Source organism: Trematomus bernacchii, unplaced genomic scaffold (assembly GCF_902827165.1).
Source record: "Trematomus bernacchii unplaced genomic scaffold, fTreBer1.1, whole genome shotgun sequence".
Lineage (NCBI taxonomy): Eukaryota > Metazoa > Chordata > Actinopteri > Perciformes > Nototheniidae > Trematomus > Trematomus bernacchii.
Genome location: NW_022987973.1, coordinates 14244736 through 14264001, shown reverse-complemented (window position 1 = coordinate 14264001; position 19266 = coordinate 14244736). Strand labels below are relative to the sequence as shown.

Sequence of the window (19266 nt, the reverse complement as noted above, 5' to 3'; positions counted from 1 at the left end):
TGCAGTGAAGTCGCTTGTCGATGACGTCGCAAAGAGAGGAGGTGCGGGTTTGCCACGTCGGTCTCTGTGCAACGCATTTACACTGTTGCTCCTGAAGCCCGGGGATAACTTTTGAAGCGGTTTATGTGTTGAACCCGGAGAGAAAGCGACCCTCCAGCATCGCCGGTACCGAGGTAGCCCGTCGCCCCAGCAGTGCAGCCCGGGATATTGAAGCTGCAAGGCGGATAAAATGCTCGGTGCTGTCTGGACTCGTCAGGCTGGGAGCCGCACGACTGACTGATGCATCCTCGCTCACTTCACCCCCCCGTGTGTTGTGTGAGTAACTGGCTTCACGGACATGTTGTCTTACTATTTTGGCTATAAAACCTGAAATCTAACAGCTAGATACAAGCACACAATCTTTATATTAAAGTGCGTTTACAAGTTTCCGCTGTGTGCAAAATGACAACGCTGCTGCCTGATGTCATGATTCAGACAGGCAGCCTTAGTGCATGTCTTAGCAAGTCTCTGCAAAAAAAGAAAAAACGCTTCCTAACAAAGTGTTCCCAAAACAAAGTCAACACTTTCAGCTCAACAAAGCTTTACTTTGAAACACTTTTTACCCACCTTATAGTATTTGCTTTATAACAGTGGTTGAAGAAGTCGTTTTTAGATCCTTAGTAAAAGTAATATAGTAGACCAATACCACATTATGAAAATACTCAACAAGAAGTAAAGGTCCTGCATATAAAACCTTAAATAAGAGCATGAATACATAACATGTACTTAAAGTATGAAAGGTATTTGCTCAGCAGTAAAACATAAATGTGCATGTGTCATTTGACTGCTGTATTATGTTTAAGGTTGTGCTAATTGTAATTCCTTTTATATGCTGTTGGCTTAATTTATGGCTATGCATCATAAACTACAATATCATTATTTGATTGTGCCATTGCTGTCTTGTGAGAACCAAATATCTATAAGAAGATAGACAGCCCTGTTTGTTCAGTATAAGAAGTAGGAGCATTTTCGTAACTCATAAGGGAAAGCTTTATCATTAAGTTAACAGCAGTGGTGTAAAGTAACTAAGTACATTTACTCAAGTACTGTACAATTTTTAGATAGTTGTACTGTACTTGAGTATTTCCATTTCCATTTCCAATCGGATTAATAATGTGAAATATAATCAACTCTTAAATCAGACTTTAGTTGCACCTGGAGTAAATTCACAATCCTCCCTGCAGTATACAAAGTCATTAAAACTAGCTGCACCTTTACCAGCTTTGATAACACTTTAATGCATCAATAATTATAATCAAAACATATAATATATATTATTCTGAAATGGACCAATCTGCAGAATGAGTACTTTACTTTTGGTACTTGAAGTATATTTGATGCTAATACTTTTGTACTTTTACTTGAGTAACATTTTGAATGCAGGACTTTTACTTGTAACAGAGTATTCCTACACTCTGGTACTTCTACTTTTACTCAAGTACACGATCTGAGTACTGTTTCCACCTCTGGTAAACAACAATAATTCACCATCTGGTAATGCCTCATATTCACTGGACAGGAAGGGTAAGATCATTTGCAATCTGTAAAGTTACTAAAGCTGTCAGACAAAATACTCAATTAAAAAGAATAATATTTGCATCTAAAATGTAATGGAGTAGAAGTAAAACATAACAGAAAATGGAAATGTTTTACAATCAGCCTACCTCTAAGTTGTACTTCTTTATATTCCACCACTGCGTGTTTACATTTTTTTTAAAGGCCTTGAATTGAAGGGGAAAACTAGTGCTACACTTCCACATCATTACAAAATACCCTCCTGCAATCTCTCCATGTAAGTTTATTTCTCTAGTTCACAGTTCCTGTTTTCACTTTTGAATTTCAACTGTAATTTAGGTCCCCAGTGGCCTTGTGTGAGTGTTGACGGCTGTTTCCTGTTGAAAAATCAGCTTTAATATTGTTTTTAATTGGAGCTTGAACACAGTGGCCACAGAGCATTTGTAAGATCATCTCCATCTTGTTTCATGTGATGCTAAAGGAAATGTTGAAGCACTCGGGGGATGATGTTATCTGGCTGAGGTTGAGGTTTTGTTGTAGGAGCCTAACACTTGCTGAGCAGTGAGGCTGAGAGAAATGATACAGTATTTGATGTAGTAAAGTTACAGCTACACTAACTTAGATAGGACTTCAAAATTACTTTCATTATAGATCGATTTAAAGCTTTCTTTATAAATCAATAGTTGATTTGTGTCAGAGAATAGTGAAACATGACCATCATAATCTTGATTCACAAAACATTTTCATAATTTGAATCCAATAGACATCTTCAAATTGCTTCTTTATCCATAGAAGTGTAAAATCAATTCAGTTAACTATCAAATTATATAAAGAAGAAGAGCATATCCTCACACTTAAGAGCCCAGGACTAGAAAATGTTTTGGCATTTTTGCAATATTACAAACCGGTTACCGAAAAAGTTGACCCTTTTTTTTTCTGTCGACTGCATGATTCAACACTTTCTCACAAACAAGTTAAAAATGTTTGTTTGTTTTTGTAGGTTATTCCATTAGGTAGTCAATCAAATGTATCTGCAACTGTTTTGATTATTGATACATTGTTTACATTTGCTGTTCCAGTTTCTCCCATGTGAGGATTTGATACTTTCCAGCTCACATAAGAAAATATATTTTTTATATACTTTGGTCAGTTAAATCAAAACATTTGAATAAGTCTTGTTGGAAAGATTTTCAACGTTGTAGAGATAAAACAATTCATTGATGATACAAAAAATATATTCTGCAGATTAATCAAATGTAAAAAATACTGCTAGTTGCTGTCTTAGTTTTCTCAGCTTGTATCTTTAAAACATCCCACTGACTGTGCAATTGATCAATTTTCCATGTCATATTAAACTTAAAAAACAGACACATTCACAAACATTGTTTTGGTATGTTTTTTTTTTCTCCAATGATTCAGTTTTGAAAGTCCCCACAACCCAATCATACTTAATTCATAATAACCTGAAACAGAAAGATATTGTATCCTCATCGTTAGGAGGCTGGAACCGTAGAATACATTCACCTTGTTTTCACATCCCTTGACTTCAATCAGTTCTTCTTTACTTCTACACGTCTTTTGGACATGTTTTTGTTGCATGTCATGTCATGTCATCATGTAGCTGTTCATAGCCTCCCACACCCGGACCATTAATTGGTCTATGAGTGGGAAATAAGTATTGAAGTGTTTTGAGGATGACACAAAGAGGAAGCTTAATGGTCTTTGTTTTAACGGCGTGTCTGACGTGTCACAGCAGGAGTAATCAAGGTGTTAACGATAACAACATTATTATTAGGTTAATTTTTCAGAACAACCTGAAAATAATCCTTTGTTGTAGCCCTAATTTAAATGATATATTGGCTCTTGAATGAACACTCGTGAGTTATTTATTGTAGACAATATACCTAGACATTTGTAATTGCCTCTGCAGTGCAAACAGCTGTTGGACTGCACACAAACGGGTCTGGTACTCCAGGTAGTAGATTGGTGAGCGCTCTGTTTACTCAAGCTCTGGTTAAACAGTTGCCAGTGGTGTTACAGTTACAAGAAGGCTTTGGGATGTTTCTGTGATCCGGTATTAATCGTGGTAAATGGAGCTGCTTCTATGAGGTGAAAAGATGATAGCTAAGTACTATAAGTCATTTTCATTTTGTTTCCCATTTTCACTTTCTTAACTACCGCTGAAACTAATGCAGTCACGTAGCCTCTTCTCATGGCAGACATTTGTACTAAAGCAGGTGAAGCCCAGGTGTATTGTGCATGTTCCTTCACTGATATCGTTAACTTGAATACTTAATCAATTGGATTTATTATTAATGTTAATACATACTACAAATTATATTATGTAGTATACATAATGAAAACTGTGCTTTTCCTGCATTGACGAGTCAAAATGTCAGCCATGGTCTATTCAACAGTCATGCAATAAATCCAACCGTAGTTTATGTTGAACTTGTTTGGGAGAGCGGTTCATTCAACTTCAGAGGCTGTAATCTGTAGTGGAGCTGGAGAACAATAGGGTTTATAATACAACCGCATCCATAAAATCACCATAAAGTTGAACCCTCATAAAAAAAAAACGGTTATTTGATTGATTAGGGATTCAAAACTCAAATGAATGACTAAGAATTTGTGTATTGAAATGATACTTAATAAAACATTAAAAATAAATGCAGTCTCTGTAATCAATTTGTTGCATTAAGTTACATACAGCCCGTTCAATTCCAGCCAATGACTGTTCTTGCATGTTATGTCCTCCTCTACTCCCTACACAATACAGAAAAATATGCAAAAGAAAATTCTGAAATTTAACTTAAAAGATGTGCACGCTGCAGAGATTATTTCACGCAAATAAAAAATGCCGTACAATAAAGATTTGAGGTTGATTTAATGCCATTGTTTACACTGGATTTCACAACTAAATGCACTTCTATTGATGCTACATACGAATAACAAATAGGTCAGAATATGACCTCTTCTCAATAGTTTCCTGGCAGGTTTGTGAAGGTGGAAATATCTTTATTTTTATTTATACAGCACTTTTCAAAAAACTAAATTCAATTAAATGAAATGGACTGCTGACCTAGTTCCTGTTTCCTCATTATTGACATAATGGTAATTTGTCCATTGACAAATTATTAGATTGAATCCTTTTAGAACTGTCAGGATGCCTTTTTTTAATAGCGATATTTAATTTCAAGTTTACATCTGGTGTAGGTTTGATAAAGGCTGATCAAAGCAGTGGCAAACAGACCAAACAATGAACGTTAATGTCTTTATGTTTTAACGTGCATCAGATTCTCAGATCACGCTGTTAAGTTGCTGGTTTATTTAAGGAAACCCCTTTTTAACTCTGTTTCCTACTTTTAATCCAACATTTTTAACAGTGGTGAAATATCTGTTTAGATCTATTTTTCATCAACTTCAGTGACAGCTGAATATCTGTGGTCCTGCAGGCAGATGTCTAACTTACAGGCCATTTTGTTGTACTTAGAATTACAAGTCATGCAACAGTTAACCATTTAATAAACATAAGGGAGAACATAACATTTAACATATTAGAAATAAATAAGTCATTGACAAACTGCAGCATCTGCACAGTGCTCCAATTATCCTTCCACTCATTAATTTCACAACTGCTCAATTTGTGTGTGAAGTAAACACCACGGGACAGGTCTATACTCAAATTATATTTAATTTGTCTCCGGGGTGCTCTCCTATAAATGTTGATTAGGCCTCAGGTTTGTTGGTTTTACGTCTCTGCGTGACTTGCATTTTTTTAATAATCTGTAGACTTCTGTTGACAGTTTTGTATTTCCCCCCCGCAGTGGCCTGACTGTACATGGTGGCTCGTTGAGGAGAAGGGGAGGAGTGCCAGCGGCTGTTGGTTGGTGGGCGGCGTCCGTGGTTGCCAAGGTAACTGGCGACCATGCCAGGAGGTCGCAGGGGTCCCAGCAGACAGCAGCTAAGTCGCTCTGCTCTGCCGTCCCTGCAGACTCTGGTCGGAGGCAACATCAGCAATGGGACAGGCATCAGGAACAGGTGAGCACACACTGTTTTTATCAGACGTTATGCTGAATGGAAACTTAAAAACAAAACAGTCTGGAAAGAAAACCCCATTTCACTTTAGGTCTTACCCAGTAAGGCTTTAATGCTCTCTTTTATTGTCCACTTAGATGGAATGTTTAAAGTACTTTATCAGACATGCATCAAAAGTGCTTAATTCGTTGTTTGTTTGCCTATGAATTTAGCTAGCCGTATTATCATTTAAAATTATTTTTGACTTACTTGTCTTCCATTTTTGTAAAGCACTTTGAATTACCTTGTGTTGAAAGGTGCTATATAAATAAACTTGCCTTGCCTTGCCTTGCCTTGCCTTGCCTTGCCTTGCCTTGCCTTGCCTTGCCTTACTTGTCATTATTACTAGAGATTAACAATAACTCCATTAAATTGAACAAAACTAAATGTTATCAGCAATACTTACAAATGGATTCAAACAGTCTCTGACTTGAGCCGTCAGTGGCCAATCAAAGGCTCTCCTGAAAACGATGCGCTTGCTGCTGCTGAGCCTTTAGTATTTAAAGAGCTCCACCCCAGCATCCACCTGCAGGCTCTGATCCACTTCCACTAAATGGTTATTGTCGTTCCCCTAGGTCTAGGATATCAGAGCCTGGATATCAAACATCAGCTAAACATATTCTTTAATCATGTAGTAATCTCTTCCACGTCATTTATATTCCGTCAAAGAATTACCGTTATTTATAGATTAAGGTCACTAAAATGTTGGGACATTGTTTGGAATTAAAACAAAATAATTTAAGAATGACAAAGAGATCATTTACATAAAGATGAGTTGTCCATCAAAATAGTTGCAAATGGATTTCTCTGAAAAAATATTAGATGTAATCCTTGTAAAACTGGCATACAAATAGAGATGAACTTCAAGCCTGAGTCAAGGTTTGAGAATTGGGTGTGATGTGACACAAACATTGTTCTGCACCACACCTTTTGTCTACAAGTGTATTTTAGGTGTGGTTGTGTTCCCTCAGCAGCAGTAACGTGGTGGGTCTGTCTGCGCCCCCTATCTCGGCCCTCATTATTCCGGAGCCGGTGCGTCACTCGAGGATCCCCGAGCTGCCGTTGGACAGCAGCCTGCTGTTTGAGTTCCTGCTCTTCCTGTATCTGCTGGTGGCCTTGTTTGTCCAGTACATAAACATCTACAGGACGGTGTGGTGGTACCCGTACAGCCACCCTGCTGCCTCTACCTCGCTCGTAAGAACACACTGGCCAATCAAAGTCATGCTTTTTTCTTTCTTAACTTTGAAAATGTAAAAACAAATCTCAATTTTTCACACGTATCTTAAGCGGGAACACTTTACATCCAAAGACCCGGCTAATCTTTTTTTGTTGAAACCATGTACCATGAATATTAAAAAGACGACTGAAACCTGGAGTACACACCAGCTTGATTTGTTATTGCTTTTCTATTTATTTATTTTTTACTTTTAAGTGACTTCTTTGCTATTGTTTTCTTTATTTTTTTCTCTGTTTATTAGAAATATTCCAACTTTATTTTCTTTAACCAAACAAAAACACATTTTTGAATGTGAGCAGGGAACAACTGGGTTAAAACGAGTTGGAATCAACCTTCCCTCTTCTTTTTTTAAATAAGTAAAACATTAACAGTTTGGCAGTAATGACATCTCTGAATTGGAAAACCAATACAGTTGTTTAGCCACTGCACACAGTTCATAAAATATTAACAGTATATTGTGCATGTTCAGGTCTAATTTAATATGTACAATTTAACAAAAAAAATGTCTCCATGGAAAAATAATGATTGCTTCTTTCTCTATGTTTGAACAGAATTTCCATCTGATGGACTACCACCTGGCTATCTTCATTACAGTCATGTTGGCCAGGAGGCTTGTTTGGACTATCGTTTCAGAGGTAAACACACAACATACAATAAGCAGAAACATTAAATACACATAACCTCTGTGGGAATCAAACCCCCCGGCTGTCTCTCTGGTAACCTGTGGTGGCGTCCTGTGCAGGTGTCTCAGAGCAGCGGCGGATCCCTTCTCCGCTACGTGGTTCTGATCGCAGCGCGGCTCAGCCTGCTGACGCTCTGTGGCTGGGTGCTCTGCTGGACGCTGGTCAACCTCTGCAAGAACCACTCTGTGCTCAACCTCCTCTTCCTGGGATACCCGTGAGTCTTTGATACCCCCTACCACAGTGATTCTCAAACTTTTTTCAATAATGTACCCCCTTTGAAAAAAAAATTCAGCCAAGTACCCCCTGATCAGCGCAAAAACTATTTGTTAGGAAAAAAAAGCCTATATAAAGAGGTACAGTACAGTGCTGCACCATCAGTGTCTGATTTATTAAAACAACAACATTGTACCTGAGAAACACTTAAATGCTACATTTAAAATGTTTACAATCCATCACTAAATTCATGGCCAACCAATTTTAACATCATGCAATAACACCAAGACGACATTAGTTGCATTGAACTGATCTTTTTAATAAGTTGTACTTACAATTTAGTGAGAAACATGGGCTTGTGCTTCACTGAGGATCTTTGTCATTCTGACAGGGAGGCAAACTGCAGTTATTACACTTCGCGTTTTGAAATATGTGTAACTCTAGTCTATTAATATAAAATCCACACTGCTCAAACTTCGTTACTTTTCCTAAAATTGGTATATTTATCTATTTTTTTATTTTTTCATTAACATAAAATAAATCTCACGTACCCCCTGCAGTACTCCACCGTACCCCTAGGGGTCCGTTTACCCCCATTTGAGAACCACTGCCCTACCATACCCTCTAAAGGCCAGGAAATGCATGTATAAGTTGTGATCTGACCACGTCTCAAGGCTGAAGAACCTGTAAATACCGGTTCTGAAAGGCTTTAAGTGGATCAAAACGCCTGCCATCATAAAGAGATAAACAGCAATGCACGACATAAATGGGCAAAACATGGCACTCTCACTTTCTCTACTCAAAGTCATTCATGGTGTTGAAAGAGATGATGAGTTGAATAGATTTTGATGGAGAACTTTGAACTATGCTTGTTTTTTTTGCACTGCTACAGACTTTAGTTTTTGTAGTCGAAGGTTTAAGAGGATGATGGATTCAGACGCTGATTCTGCTCTACATAAACAAGATCAAAAGCAGTGGCAGGTTTCAAATGTTCATGATGTACAGGGACCAAAATACCCCAGCTGGTATATTGACACTTGCAAAACATGATTAGCAAAGTTGTGGGTTATTTTAATTTATGGTGTCTGTGGCATCAAACTCTAAAGGAAATGACTCAACACAGTATTTTATTTCTTTTCTTTTTGTTTCAATTCTGTGTATGTATCATAGACGGCATGGAGTGAATCTGATACAAAACGTAACAAACCATGACGTTGCTGTTGTGGTGCAGACGTGAAAGGAAAAAACCTTCATTTATCAGCATTAAAAAAATCCCCAGATAAATCTAAAAATATGTTTCCTTTGGCCACCAAACATTAGATGTTCAGTACAAATAGCCATTCATCAGTTGATTCACAGTGAGCTTGTTGCTACTTTGTCCTTTTTTTATGTCTGCGCTAATGGATCTCGTGGACCCAACCTCTCTTAATGTCTGATTTTACATTATATTAAAAGTACAGTTTTGCAAATCATATCAATTCAATTCAAAACCTTTATTTATCCAGATGAAATCCCATTGAGATCATTGATCTCTTTTTCAAGGGAGACCTGCAGTAATCTCTTTAGTGACCCGAAAATGGCAAATTAAATACAAAAGAAAATGTGTAGAATAAAATAAAAACGGAAAAGTACATGGGGGTTGTTTGAAATGACAAATAACACACATGTACCTACTTAAACACTCACACATACATAAACTTCATTTTCATCCTGCTGTCAGTTCAAAAGACTAAAACTCGCTGCTCTTCTTCTGTCCTTGTTGGCTCCCCGCCCTCCTTCCATTCCAGATTTGGTGTGTACGTCCCTCTTTGCTGTTTCCATCAGGAGGGAGGGAAAAGCCAAACGGCACCAGCTGACAGCGATTACCCCGCAGACCACCAGCAGACAGAGCTCACAGAGACCCCGTTCTTTCGACCACGTGACTTCCTCTTCCTGTTGCGAGAGAACCTCAGAGAGCAGTTTTCCAGTCCCCCGCACATGCCTACACACACCTGCCCTCCACACACACACTCGCACACGCCGGAGTTAATTCGAGCAGAGGTGGAGGAGCTAAAGAGCGACTTCAACCGTAGAATCAAGGAAGTGCTCTTCAACTCGCTGTTCAGTGCTTACTACGTAGCCTTCCTGCCTCTCTGCTTTGTTAAGGTTGGTATCTGTCTTTTTGTTTTTATTTTATTGAGAATATCAGCGTTAAAGTGCAAATTATTTCTGTATCCCCTCCCCATCACATCATGACCCTACATCAGGGGTGTCCAAACTTTTTTCACCGAGGGCCACATACAGAAATATATACGAAGGTCTGGGCCAATCACTAGAGGTATATTGCCTCATAAGTTCAGTTATAAGTTAGCAAAATCAATCAAATGTAGGTAAATGATGCTTGTGAGTGTTGGCAGCTCATCCCTTAAAACAGAAGCCTCCGATTGATCATAATAAGGAAAAATAGGAAGGGTGTATTTCAAGCTTGTTATGCAAATAAGTCATTGGGCTTTTTTCTTATCAACTAATATATGTTAGAAAATGTTTCAAACTTTAATTGACTGAATTTATTTGAAAAGTGGTCTTAACACATGAATACTACTGTGTAATATATTTTTACATTTAAGAAGTACAGTATAAGACAAGCACAAGTTTCATTTGTGGGCCATATTCCATTATACTTTTTTTATTTGCTGAGGGCCGATTCAAAATGGTCAGCGGGCCGTAGTTTGGACACCCCTGCCCTACATTTTACCTGGTTTCTTGCTGTAAACTAGTAAATATACCGTTCCTTTTCCCATTAACTCCAACAGAGCACGCAGTACTATGACATGCGCTGGTCCTGTGAGCATCTGATCATGGTGTGGATCAATGCGTTTGTGATGCTGATGAGTCAGCTGCTGCCGCCCAGCTACTGCGACCTGCTGCATCGCTCGGCCGCTCACCTGGGCCGCTGGCAGAAACTGGAGCACGGCTCGTACAGCAACGCTCCTCAGCATGTGTGAGTGGAGAATCGTAAACACATTAGACACAGATTTTCAAATTGACTGTCAATGCTGCATGTATAACTTGATATATTTTGCAGGTGGTCAGAAAGTACCATTTGGCCTCAGGGGGTGTTGGTACGACACAGTCGATCGCTGTATAAGGCAGTCGGACCCTATAATGTTGCTCTGCCCTCTGATGTTTCCCATGCAAGGTTTTATGTGAGTATTTGTTCTTTTTATTATAATGACGGAGGGATTGACCTGTAAAATATTAATTTAGAAGAGAAGTACACTTTCTGTACTATACAAAAGTACTACACAGCGGAAGAATTAGTTTCCTTCTACCTCTGAAAGCATATTCTATATTGCATATTGCATTAAAAAAAATGGTTCACACCCTGCATATTAAGTGCTTTGACCTTTCTATATGCACTGTCATTTATCTTCTTATCTTCCTGTCTGTTGGTCTTCCAGTTCCTGTTCCACAAGCCCTTGCGGATCCTGAACCTGCTGATCTGGATCGAGTCCAGTGTGGTTTTGTACCAGTTATACTCTCTGCTGCGCTCCGAGCGCTGGAACCACACTTTGTCTCTGGGCCTTATTCTCTTCTGCAACTACTATGTCCTTTTTAAACTGCTGCGAGATCGCATCGTGCTGGGCAAAGCCTACTCCTACCCTGTGTCCTCCAACAGTTTGGGGCTCAAGGTGCAGTGATCCTCCGCACAGCGAGACCTCACCCACGTATTCTTGTTGTGGAGGCGAGACGGGTGGGGGTCTGGAAAAGGACCGGAGGGTTGATTCGCACTCACGCTTGGAGGATGAGGGACAGACTGTGAACTCGTAACCGTGTTTTGATACGGTTCTATTTGTAATGCAATGTTTATATACCTATTTAAAAGAATATTTTTATTTTGTATACTATTTCGAGTTACGCCGGGCATTACCACGCTGATGACATTAGCATGTTGTGTTATGTTGTTGCTAGGCGACAGGGAAGTCAGGGAATGCCAGGAGGTGACTTTCACCAAAGATATTTTAAGTGCAGGTGGCCAATCACAGAGCAAAGCCTGGCCTCTGACAGTCAGTCGAACAGACGAGCCACTCAGAGCAGTGGAAGGAGTTGTGCCTCAGATCCTGACTCATATCTGTCCATCAAGTGTGAGGCAACAGCACAGTTAGCGCAAAGATGGCAAAAAGGCAGAAATGTATTAAATGTCTAGCCTGGTTAAACCGATAGTAACAGAATCTGCCTTCCAGCACCTCTAAAACTCACTCATCAGCACGTATGTCTCCTTTGTTTAATAAGAACAAATATTTAAGCGTAAAAACAACAGCGCCAGACTATTTATTGGCTTTGAGCAGTTGCCAGGCAACCACAGATATTTGTCTTGTCATTTTCACACATTTGAATCAATTAAACAAAGGAGATTTAATGTGTTTATAGTTTGTAACCTTTAGACGGAGCCAGTCTTGCTGTTTCCCACCGTTTACAGTCTTCAGATGAGTCTATAGGGAAAACACCTTAGGTACTCTGATCCTCTTCCTCTGCAGAGATGGCGGTATTCTTCCTCAATCACATTACTGTAGGTACTTTGTTTTTCACTCTCAGTATCTGCTTCTTTCATTTCATTGGCTATCTGGAGGGCAGTTACAGCACCAGTCTTTACAAACGTACACCCGAGTGTCAACCTGTGTGTGGGTGTGGAAATACTATTGGCATCTGTAAATTAAAAGCACACTCACAAATAATTTCAGAAAACAGCTTAACCCTGACTGACTTTTCTTGTCCTATAGCCCTGCCTGCTCTGGTTGTTCCTTAAGAAGTGTTAACTTTGCAGGGCTGCTGCTGTACCAGATGAGGATTAAAGTCAACTTGCTGATGCCTGACTAACCTTTTGACATGCTGAAAAGTTCTCAATTACTCATTTGTGTTAAAGGTGATCCAGTCAATGTTTTCGATTTGGTGCCTCAATGCTTAAACCTTAATGGTATTAGGACCATATCGTAATAGGGTCTTTGTGGATTGGCTGTAGATAAAGGAACAAATGTGGCTAATAATAAAGATTTCTGTTGGTACGTCCTAGGACCTAACACTTCTCACTCTGCAAATATATCTCTCATGGATTTGACAGCAGAGGGTGTTCTTATAGTGACCTTTCCATGGGTGATGAAGAGAGACTGAATGCATCACATCATTACCAGTTTATGTATTCTCAGTTACCGGTATGGTGTTTGAAACAGGTTGCCTTGCATGCTGTTGCCTTTTCTGTTAAGTCACATTTGGCGAACATCCTTTTACTCCAAAGTATGTTTCTCTTTATGAAACTCCTCTCATTCCCCGTCTCTAACTCAGTCAAAAACTAAAAGCAGTATTAAGTATAGGCTGTTCAGTATTCAGATAGAAATCAACAGAAAAAATGTTTTTTCCTATCCTGAGGTTCAAATCTAGGTAGAAAATCAAAAGATCAATGTTTCCTGTGCGGTCGTGAATCTCACATTGACTCAAGTCAAGTTTCATGTTGAGTGTAAATGAGATGGAGGAAACTACTTTTGAGATGAACCAGTGAGTACTTGTCTGGATCACCAGTGCTGCTCTGTGTCATGAGTTTGAAGATTTGTTTTTCTTATACACAAATGCCATACATGTGCCCATTACTATGCTTATTCTGCACATCCAGCCCTTAAATCCTCTCCTCTGTGTTTCTGCTTTATTTTTGCAGTCATTTTCCACTTGAATGTAGCAAATGTTTCTTGAATTGGCAGGTATTTAAGGGTAGTATCACCAGCCTCCGATTGAGCACCATCACATCAATTTGAGTTTTTTTTAATGGGTGTACTTATATCACCCTTATCTCAGTAACACAGAGGGAAGACATGTTTAAGTTTGATTGAAATCGTGTTTCCACACCGATACTTTCTTGAATGTTAAGTCTTTGCTCAAGTTTGAGACATTCTTTGTTTTTTAAGAAACCCGTAACACCACAACTGAAGAAGAGGAATACGATTTGGAAAGATTTTAGGTCCTATAAGAGCTTGACCACATTGCCCCAAAGTGTATTTGGCGTTTCTTCATCTTATAGGAAACTTGAAAACAGGTTTTTATTAAAACTGAAGCTGATCTGTTTTTCGGCTACGGCTATGCAAGTTGTAAAATTTGCAGAGTTAGTTTTCCTTGTGCCATATCCCCGGATTCAGTTTCAATCTCCTGGTTGAACCTGTTGAATGTGTTGCTGCTGGAGAAGTCATTGGAGCTGGTCCTCATATTTCGGCTTTTTACACTGTCTAGTTTCCCCACATGATTTCTGAAAATGCCTTTTGACATCCAAAATAAAACATGTTTAAAATAATCGTGTTGTATGAGGGACATGTTGCCTGCTGGAAAAGAAACAAATTTGACACAGTTGCTTATTTCAGAGCATATATTTCATTCAGTTATGTCTCAGTTTCTGAGACATAACATTTGCAGTTTCACACATTTTAAAGTAGGAAGCAAAAAGTGCTTATGTAGGCCTTGGCTAAGTCTGCATGATGGACGTCTACAATGTTTTATGTTTGCCACCAGAGGGAGCTAAGAATTAATGTATAAAGCTCAACAAAATGGGCTTCATAAAAACAAGTAATCTGCAGTCATCTAAAATACTTCTGTGTAACAAGTTAAATATACCTCCAAAACACAGTGTGTAGCTGACAGAGCACTCTATGTAGATAACTAGTTTGTCCACTGAGAGAAGACGCATCATCTTTAAAAGAGAAACTGCAGGCACCTTTGGTTGCTGATGTGTACATTCATCCACAAAAATCATACTTTTCAGTAGAGAAACTTCAAGAGTTTAAACAGTGCAATCTTTAGTATAAGCACACTAAAAGGCTAGAATACATAGTGAAATAGTTTTCCCAGTCCTGCTCCTTGTGATCTGATGACCTGTTGTTTTATATCAGTCCATGCATGTTCCAGATATGAGTGTCTTCCAGATGAAATTATCAACAAGAAAATTGTTCCAGGAAACGGATAAGTGTGCCTCTGTTCTGCAAAACCACATGACTTACACTTTTTCAAGTTAATACACATGTAAAACTTTCATATTTGAGAAATGGGAGAGAAGATACAAAACTAAGTGTTTTGGAAATGAATCTGTCCCGTTTACTATGTTTAGTGTCACTACTTTGGGTCTGTATTTACATTACTGATATTGCCATATGTGATCAGGGGAAACTAAATGTTGATGTTTATTTTGATTTTATGTCAGTGTTACTAGTGGTGGGTTGAACACTGTAGTTGTTTCAGCCCCCAATGATCCAGTAGGATGTATGAGGATATAGTGGCCTACGGTTTTGTTGCTACACCCCTTACCCTTCTCGGCAGTCCACAAAGTTTCCCTTTATCCAGTAGCAGATCTGAGCGTATTTGAGAGGTGTGATTCTCACTGCAACATTAAATTCCTGAGACGCCCCTTGTCGCTCGACCCACTGATGCCCAGAAAACACACCTATCACCTTCCTCTCCCAGCGCCGGCGCCGCCCATCCCACATCCGGGCGTAGACCCCTGACCCGCTGGCCCCGGGCTGAGCATCACAGTGCTGGTACAGCAAGTCGGACGTCTCCTCGCCGGCCCGGCAGAACCGATACACAAGCTTGCCTGAACGGTCATTGTCAAATCCTGAGAAGTGGACTCGTCGACCGGGCAGCCTCAGAGCGGGGGGGCTGACTCCTAACTTCATGTGGCGGCGTTTGTGGGGTTTCTTGAGCTCAAGCAAAGCGTAGTCATAGTCCATTCCTATATCATTGGCATTCCCTTTAATCCATCCTTTAGGCACATGTGTGCGCTTCGCTCTGATCCACTGGAACTTCATTTTGTCGTTTGTTGGTGGGGCGTAAGGAACGTGGCCACCTTCAACATGGTTGGTGAAGTTGGAGGAAAGGTCAAAGGACGAAGCCTGTGTGTCTCGATGCTTCGTTTTTAGAAACCCAACCCGGAGCTTCTGGGCTCCTTTCACGTAGTTTTTACCATCATGAACACAATGAGCAGCTGTGAGAACGTGACGGTCGCCAACCAATGTACCAGAACACCCAGTGGACAGCTTGACGGCCACTGAGAATGGATATTTCAGCAAGTGGTTCTGCCCAGAAATGCTAAAACGCCCATCATGGCCAAAGATCTGTCGCTTCCTCCTGACATGTGACCGCTGGGCCTTCCCAGAAGACCCAGAGGAATAGGCCGGACTCGTGTTGGGGTCGTAGCCATAGATCGCAACAGCTGTCTCAGTAAGCTGCCCATCCGAGTTGAGTGTCTCATAGGCCAGAAGACGTCGCAGGTCCCAGTAGCTTGGACGAGGAGCCTTCTTGTGGCATTCTGGGTCACAGGGGGAGCTGACGTCCAAGCGGGCCGGAGACAGGAAGTGAGGGGCTGATCGAGCCTCCGTCTGCTGTGCGAGGACCACAGGGACACGCTGAGGAACCCACTGGGGGCGGGAGGAAGAGGAAAAAACAGGGGGAAGGAAGAGGAGAAATATAATGGAGGAAAACCTGTGGATGGACAGAAGGACAGATCAAGAAAATTAACTGAAGACCCATTCCTGTCAGACTCGAACATTTCTGCAGAACTCAAGAGGCTCTGTTGAATGTGATTGGATGTCCATGCCACTCTTGCTGTCTGCATGAAGAGAAATTCCCACTCCTAAAGTCAGCGTCATGAATTCACAACTACAACTATGGGAATTGAGGAGGAGGATTTCAACTTGAGGATTTTTTTTTCTGCCCTTGAATTTGGTAGCTGTAAACTTCCACTGTTGTAATGCTGCAAAAATGAAGAATAGGGCAAAGATCAGGCCACTATACTCTGATGGAAAATTCCTTAAGTGGTCTGGGAATTGGACCTTAACCCTTCAAAAGTAGCTAAATAACATGTTGACTACTGACTGTAGTCTCTATTTGTGGGTTCAGGGTTACACAAGACATCTAAAACATCTAAAATATATAGCATGACATAGTTGCATCTTGCAAGTCATTCACACATTGAGTAACTGAATTAATCAAAATGTACATTATTTGTAGGGGGGAAAAAAACATCTGTAAACTATAAATCGTTTATTTTACCACTGCACCAATTACATTTTAACAGTACAGTTAACATTTAACATCGCAGTTAACTGCTTAGGAACTTCTCTACATTGACCTGTAACGTTTTTCCGAGCATGGACAAACCGCACATAAAGGTGACTTACCGGGGTAGCGCAGCCCGGGGGCGCATGGTTTTTAGCTTCTGCAGGTGAGCCGGTGTATGAACACGGAGGGGAAAACCCGCCTCAAACCAAAACAGGCAGATCCCGCGATGGGGGTTTATCTGGTGAACACTCCTGCTACAAAGGACAGAGGCTTCTCGGCGCTCCTCTCAGGAACTGACGACTTGATTTAATCCGAGACAGTTAGGAGTCCTAAAGTTGATGAAGAGTTGGATCATTGTGTGCTGCTGGAGGAGGCGGTCTGCTGTCTGCCTCCACACTGTCACATCTGCAGGCGAGATACACACAATGAGTGAGTGAGCATATCCGACCCCCGACACGGTCATGTGACGCATCATATCAATGCTGCTGGTTAACAATTTACTGCTGTAAATCCCTTATCGCTTCACTTCAACAGAAAGTTAATAGGAAATCTGTTTTGTTTTAGTTGAATATAATGCATTTGTTTTGCACTTGACTAACTTGACTATTTGCTGTGCACTTTGGCTATTACACGCATTCAATTAGGGCTGCATTTATCAATAACTCATTTGTTATGCGTAATACATTATCCATGAATGAAAACCACTTGTGGGTTGCCATGTTGTGAAACAGGATAGATTTAAGGGTTTACCAGACTACTTTCTAAGATAGCTGTCTGCACTGATATGCATGAATACCCCACAGACCCTTTATTATTAGGAATTTCTAGCAGTAATATTTGTAAGTTTGCCAGTTATGCTTGGTTTTTAACACAGATATACAGGGACCTTGTAATACTTTTATTCATTGAATCTATTAAACACCTACTAAACCTATTAAACAAACTCTGGGGGGCTGTTCAAAGTTTACAGCTTGTGATGTTTTGTTATCGAAGGGCCAAAACAGCTGGAAGGAGGCTGGTGCTGCCTGGCCAAAACTGAAGCTGTTGAGAGGATGAGAGGAAATGTGAGCGTGGAGAGAGAGAGAGAGAGAGATGAAGATGGAAAAGGATGTGTGTGTGTGTGTGTGTGTGTGTGTGTGTGTGTGTGTGTGTGTGTGTGTGTGTGTGTGTGTGTGTGTGTGTGTGTGTGTGTGTGTGTGTGTGTGTGTGTGTGTGTGTGTGTGTGTGTGTGTATCCAATATGTCCTACCATGCATAAATGCCACTTGATATGTGGGGTGTGTGTGTGTGTGTGTGTGTGTGTGTGTGTGTGTGTGTGTGTGTGTGTGTGTGTGCGCGTGTGCGCGTGCGTGTGCGTGCGTGCGCGTGTGTGTGCGAGCGTGCGAGCGTGCGTCACATACTGTGACCTACTCATCACACAAACACTGACCTACATTCATTCTTTGGATCGGGCAACAAGGCTAGATTCCCCCTCCTGCTCCCTCTTTGTCTCACACAAACACATCCACAAATGCCATCAAACTGCTGTACTCATTAAATAATTATGTAGCACACATACATCGAACAGGCTTCCACACTGTTAATTCATCGGGTTGATCACCCTCCTGACTCTTGGCATTAATCACAAAAGACTCTTCACTTGGGAGAAAGCTGTTCATTTCACAACAAAACCCTCACTCAGTTCAAATTATATGGATGTGATTATTCTCTCTGAAATCTGACATTTACATTCAGAAGTGACCTCGCTGCTATTGTGCCCGGAATTAGTTCAGTGGGCAGAGTGATCTGATGCCAACGTTGGAAGTTTGATTTCCACTTGACCGACCCCTGCTGAAACTGCAAACTGTTGTTAGACTTTATGCTATGTAATGATTTCATTAGGCTCAACTGCCCCAGAAAGAAAGAGGGAAAGAAAGAAAGAACAAGAGGGGTGGGGGTGTTTGTGGAGTCATGCATTGCTGAACAGTTGGCTCTCCCTGTCCTGCAGCTATTTGCTTGTATGTGGACTTCGTAAAGGATTGACTGAAGCAATGTAAGCAATAGATTGCCACTTTAGGAAATACATTTATTGGCATTCGGTAGGAACGTTGGATGAGAAGTCAGTTTATACCACTTGTGTGTTTGTAAAGCTAGCCACTTGCCAGCTTAGCATACCGACTGAAAACAAGCTGTCTGTTTAAGGGACCTAGATCCACCTACAAGCACCTCAAATGTTCACTAATTTCAAAAAAAAGTTCAGTGAGGTCCCTGAAGATGCACAGGATTGTAGTTGAAATCAAAATGAAGCCGCAAGTTCAGAGATGAGGTGGTCCGAGAACGGGCACTTCGGGAAGTGGGAAAGGGGCCATTAGCCCATCGGCTTCATTCCCTGGCCCCATTAAGCATTGCGTCGTGTGATCCTATCACAAGATGTGATCTAGTCTTCTATTGGACA

The 19266-nt window shown here is 40.5% G+C and overlaps 2 protein-coding genes across 3 annotated transcripts; one reads left to right on the top strand and one right to left on the bottom strand.

Moving 5' to 3' along the window:
• Window positions 1–18: 18 nt before the first annotated feature.
• Window positions 19–14077, top strand: tmem39a (transmembrane protein 39A). 2 transcript variants are annotated; one of them, XM_034116305.1, is made up of 9 exons: window positions 19–315; window positions 5382–5595; window positions 6606–6825; window positions 7420–7503; window positions 7611–7765; window positions 9552–9909; window positions 10557–10744; window positions 10829–10949; window positions 11205–14077. In XM_034116305.1, exons 2-9 carry the CDS (start codon window positions 5483–5485, stop codon window positions 11442–11444), a joined length of 1479 nt encoding a protein of 492 aa, XP_033972196.1. In that variant the 5' UTR covers window positions 19–315; window positions 5382–5482; the 3' UTR covers window positions 11445–14077. The 2 variants fall into 2 exon arrangements, with proteins under 2 accessions (XP_033972196.1, XP_033972195.1); XM_034116304.1 differs by having other exon boundaries at window positions 6603–6825.
• LOC117471356 (serine protease 23-like) lies at window positions 11205–17243 on the bottom strand. The gene is made up of 2 exons (XM_034116307.1): window positions 16953–17243; window positions 11205–16254 (listed from the first exon to the last, which is right to left on the bottom strand). Exons 1-2 carry the CDS (start codon window positions 16976–16978, stop codon window positions 15078–15080), a joined length of 1203 nt encoding a protein of 400 aa, XP_033972198.1. The 5' UTR covers window positions 16979–17243; the 3' UTR covers window positions 11205–15077.
• Between the last annotated feature and the right edge of the window lie 2023 nt (window positions 17244–19266).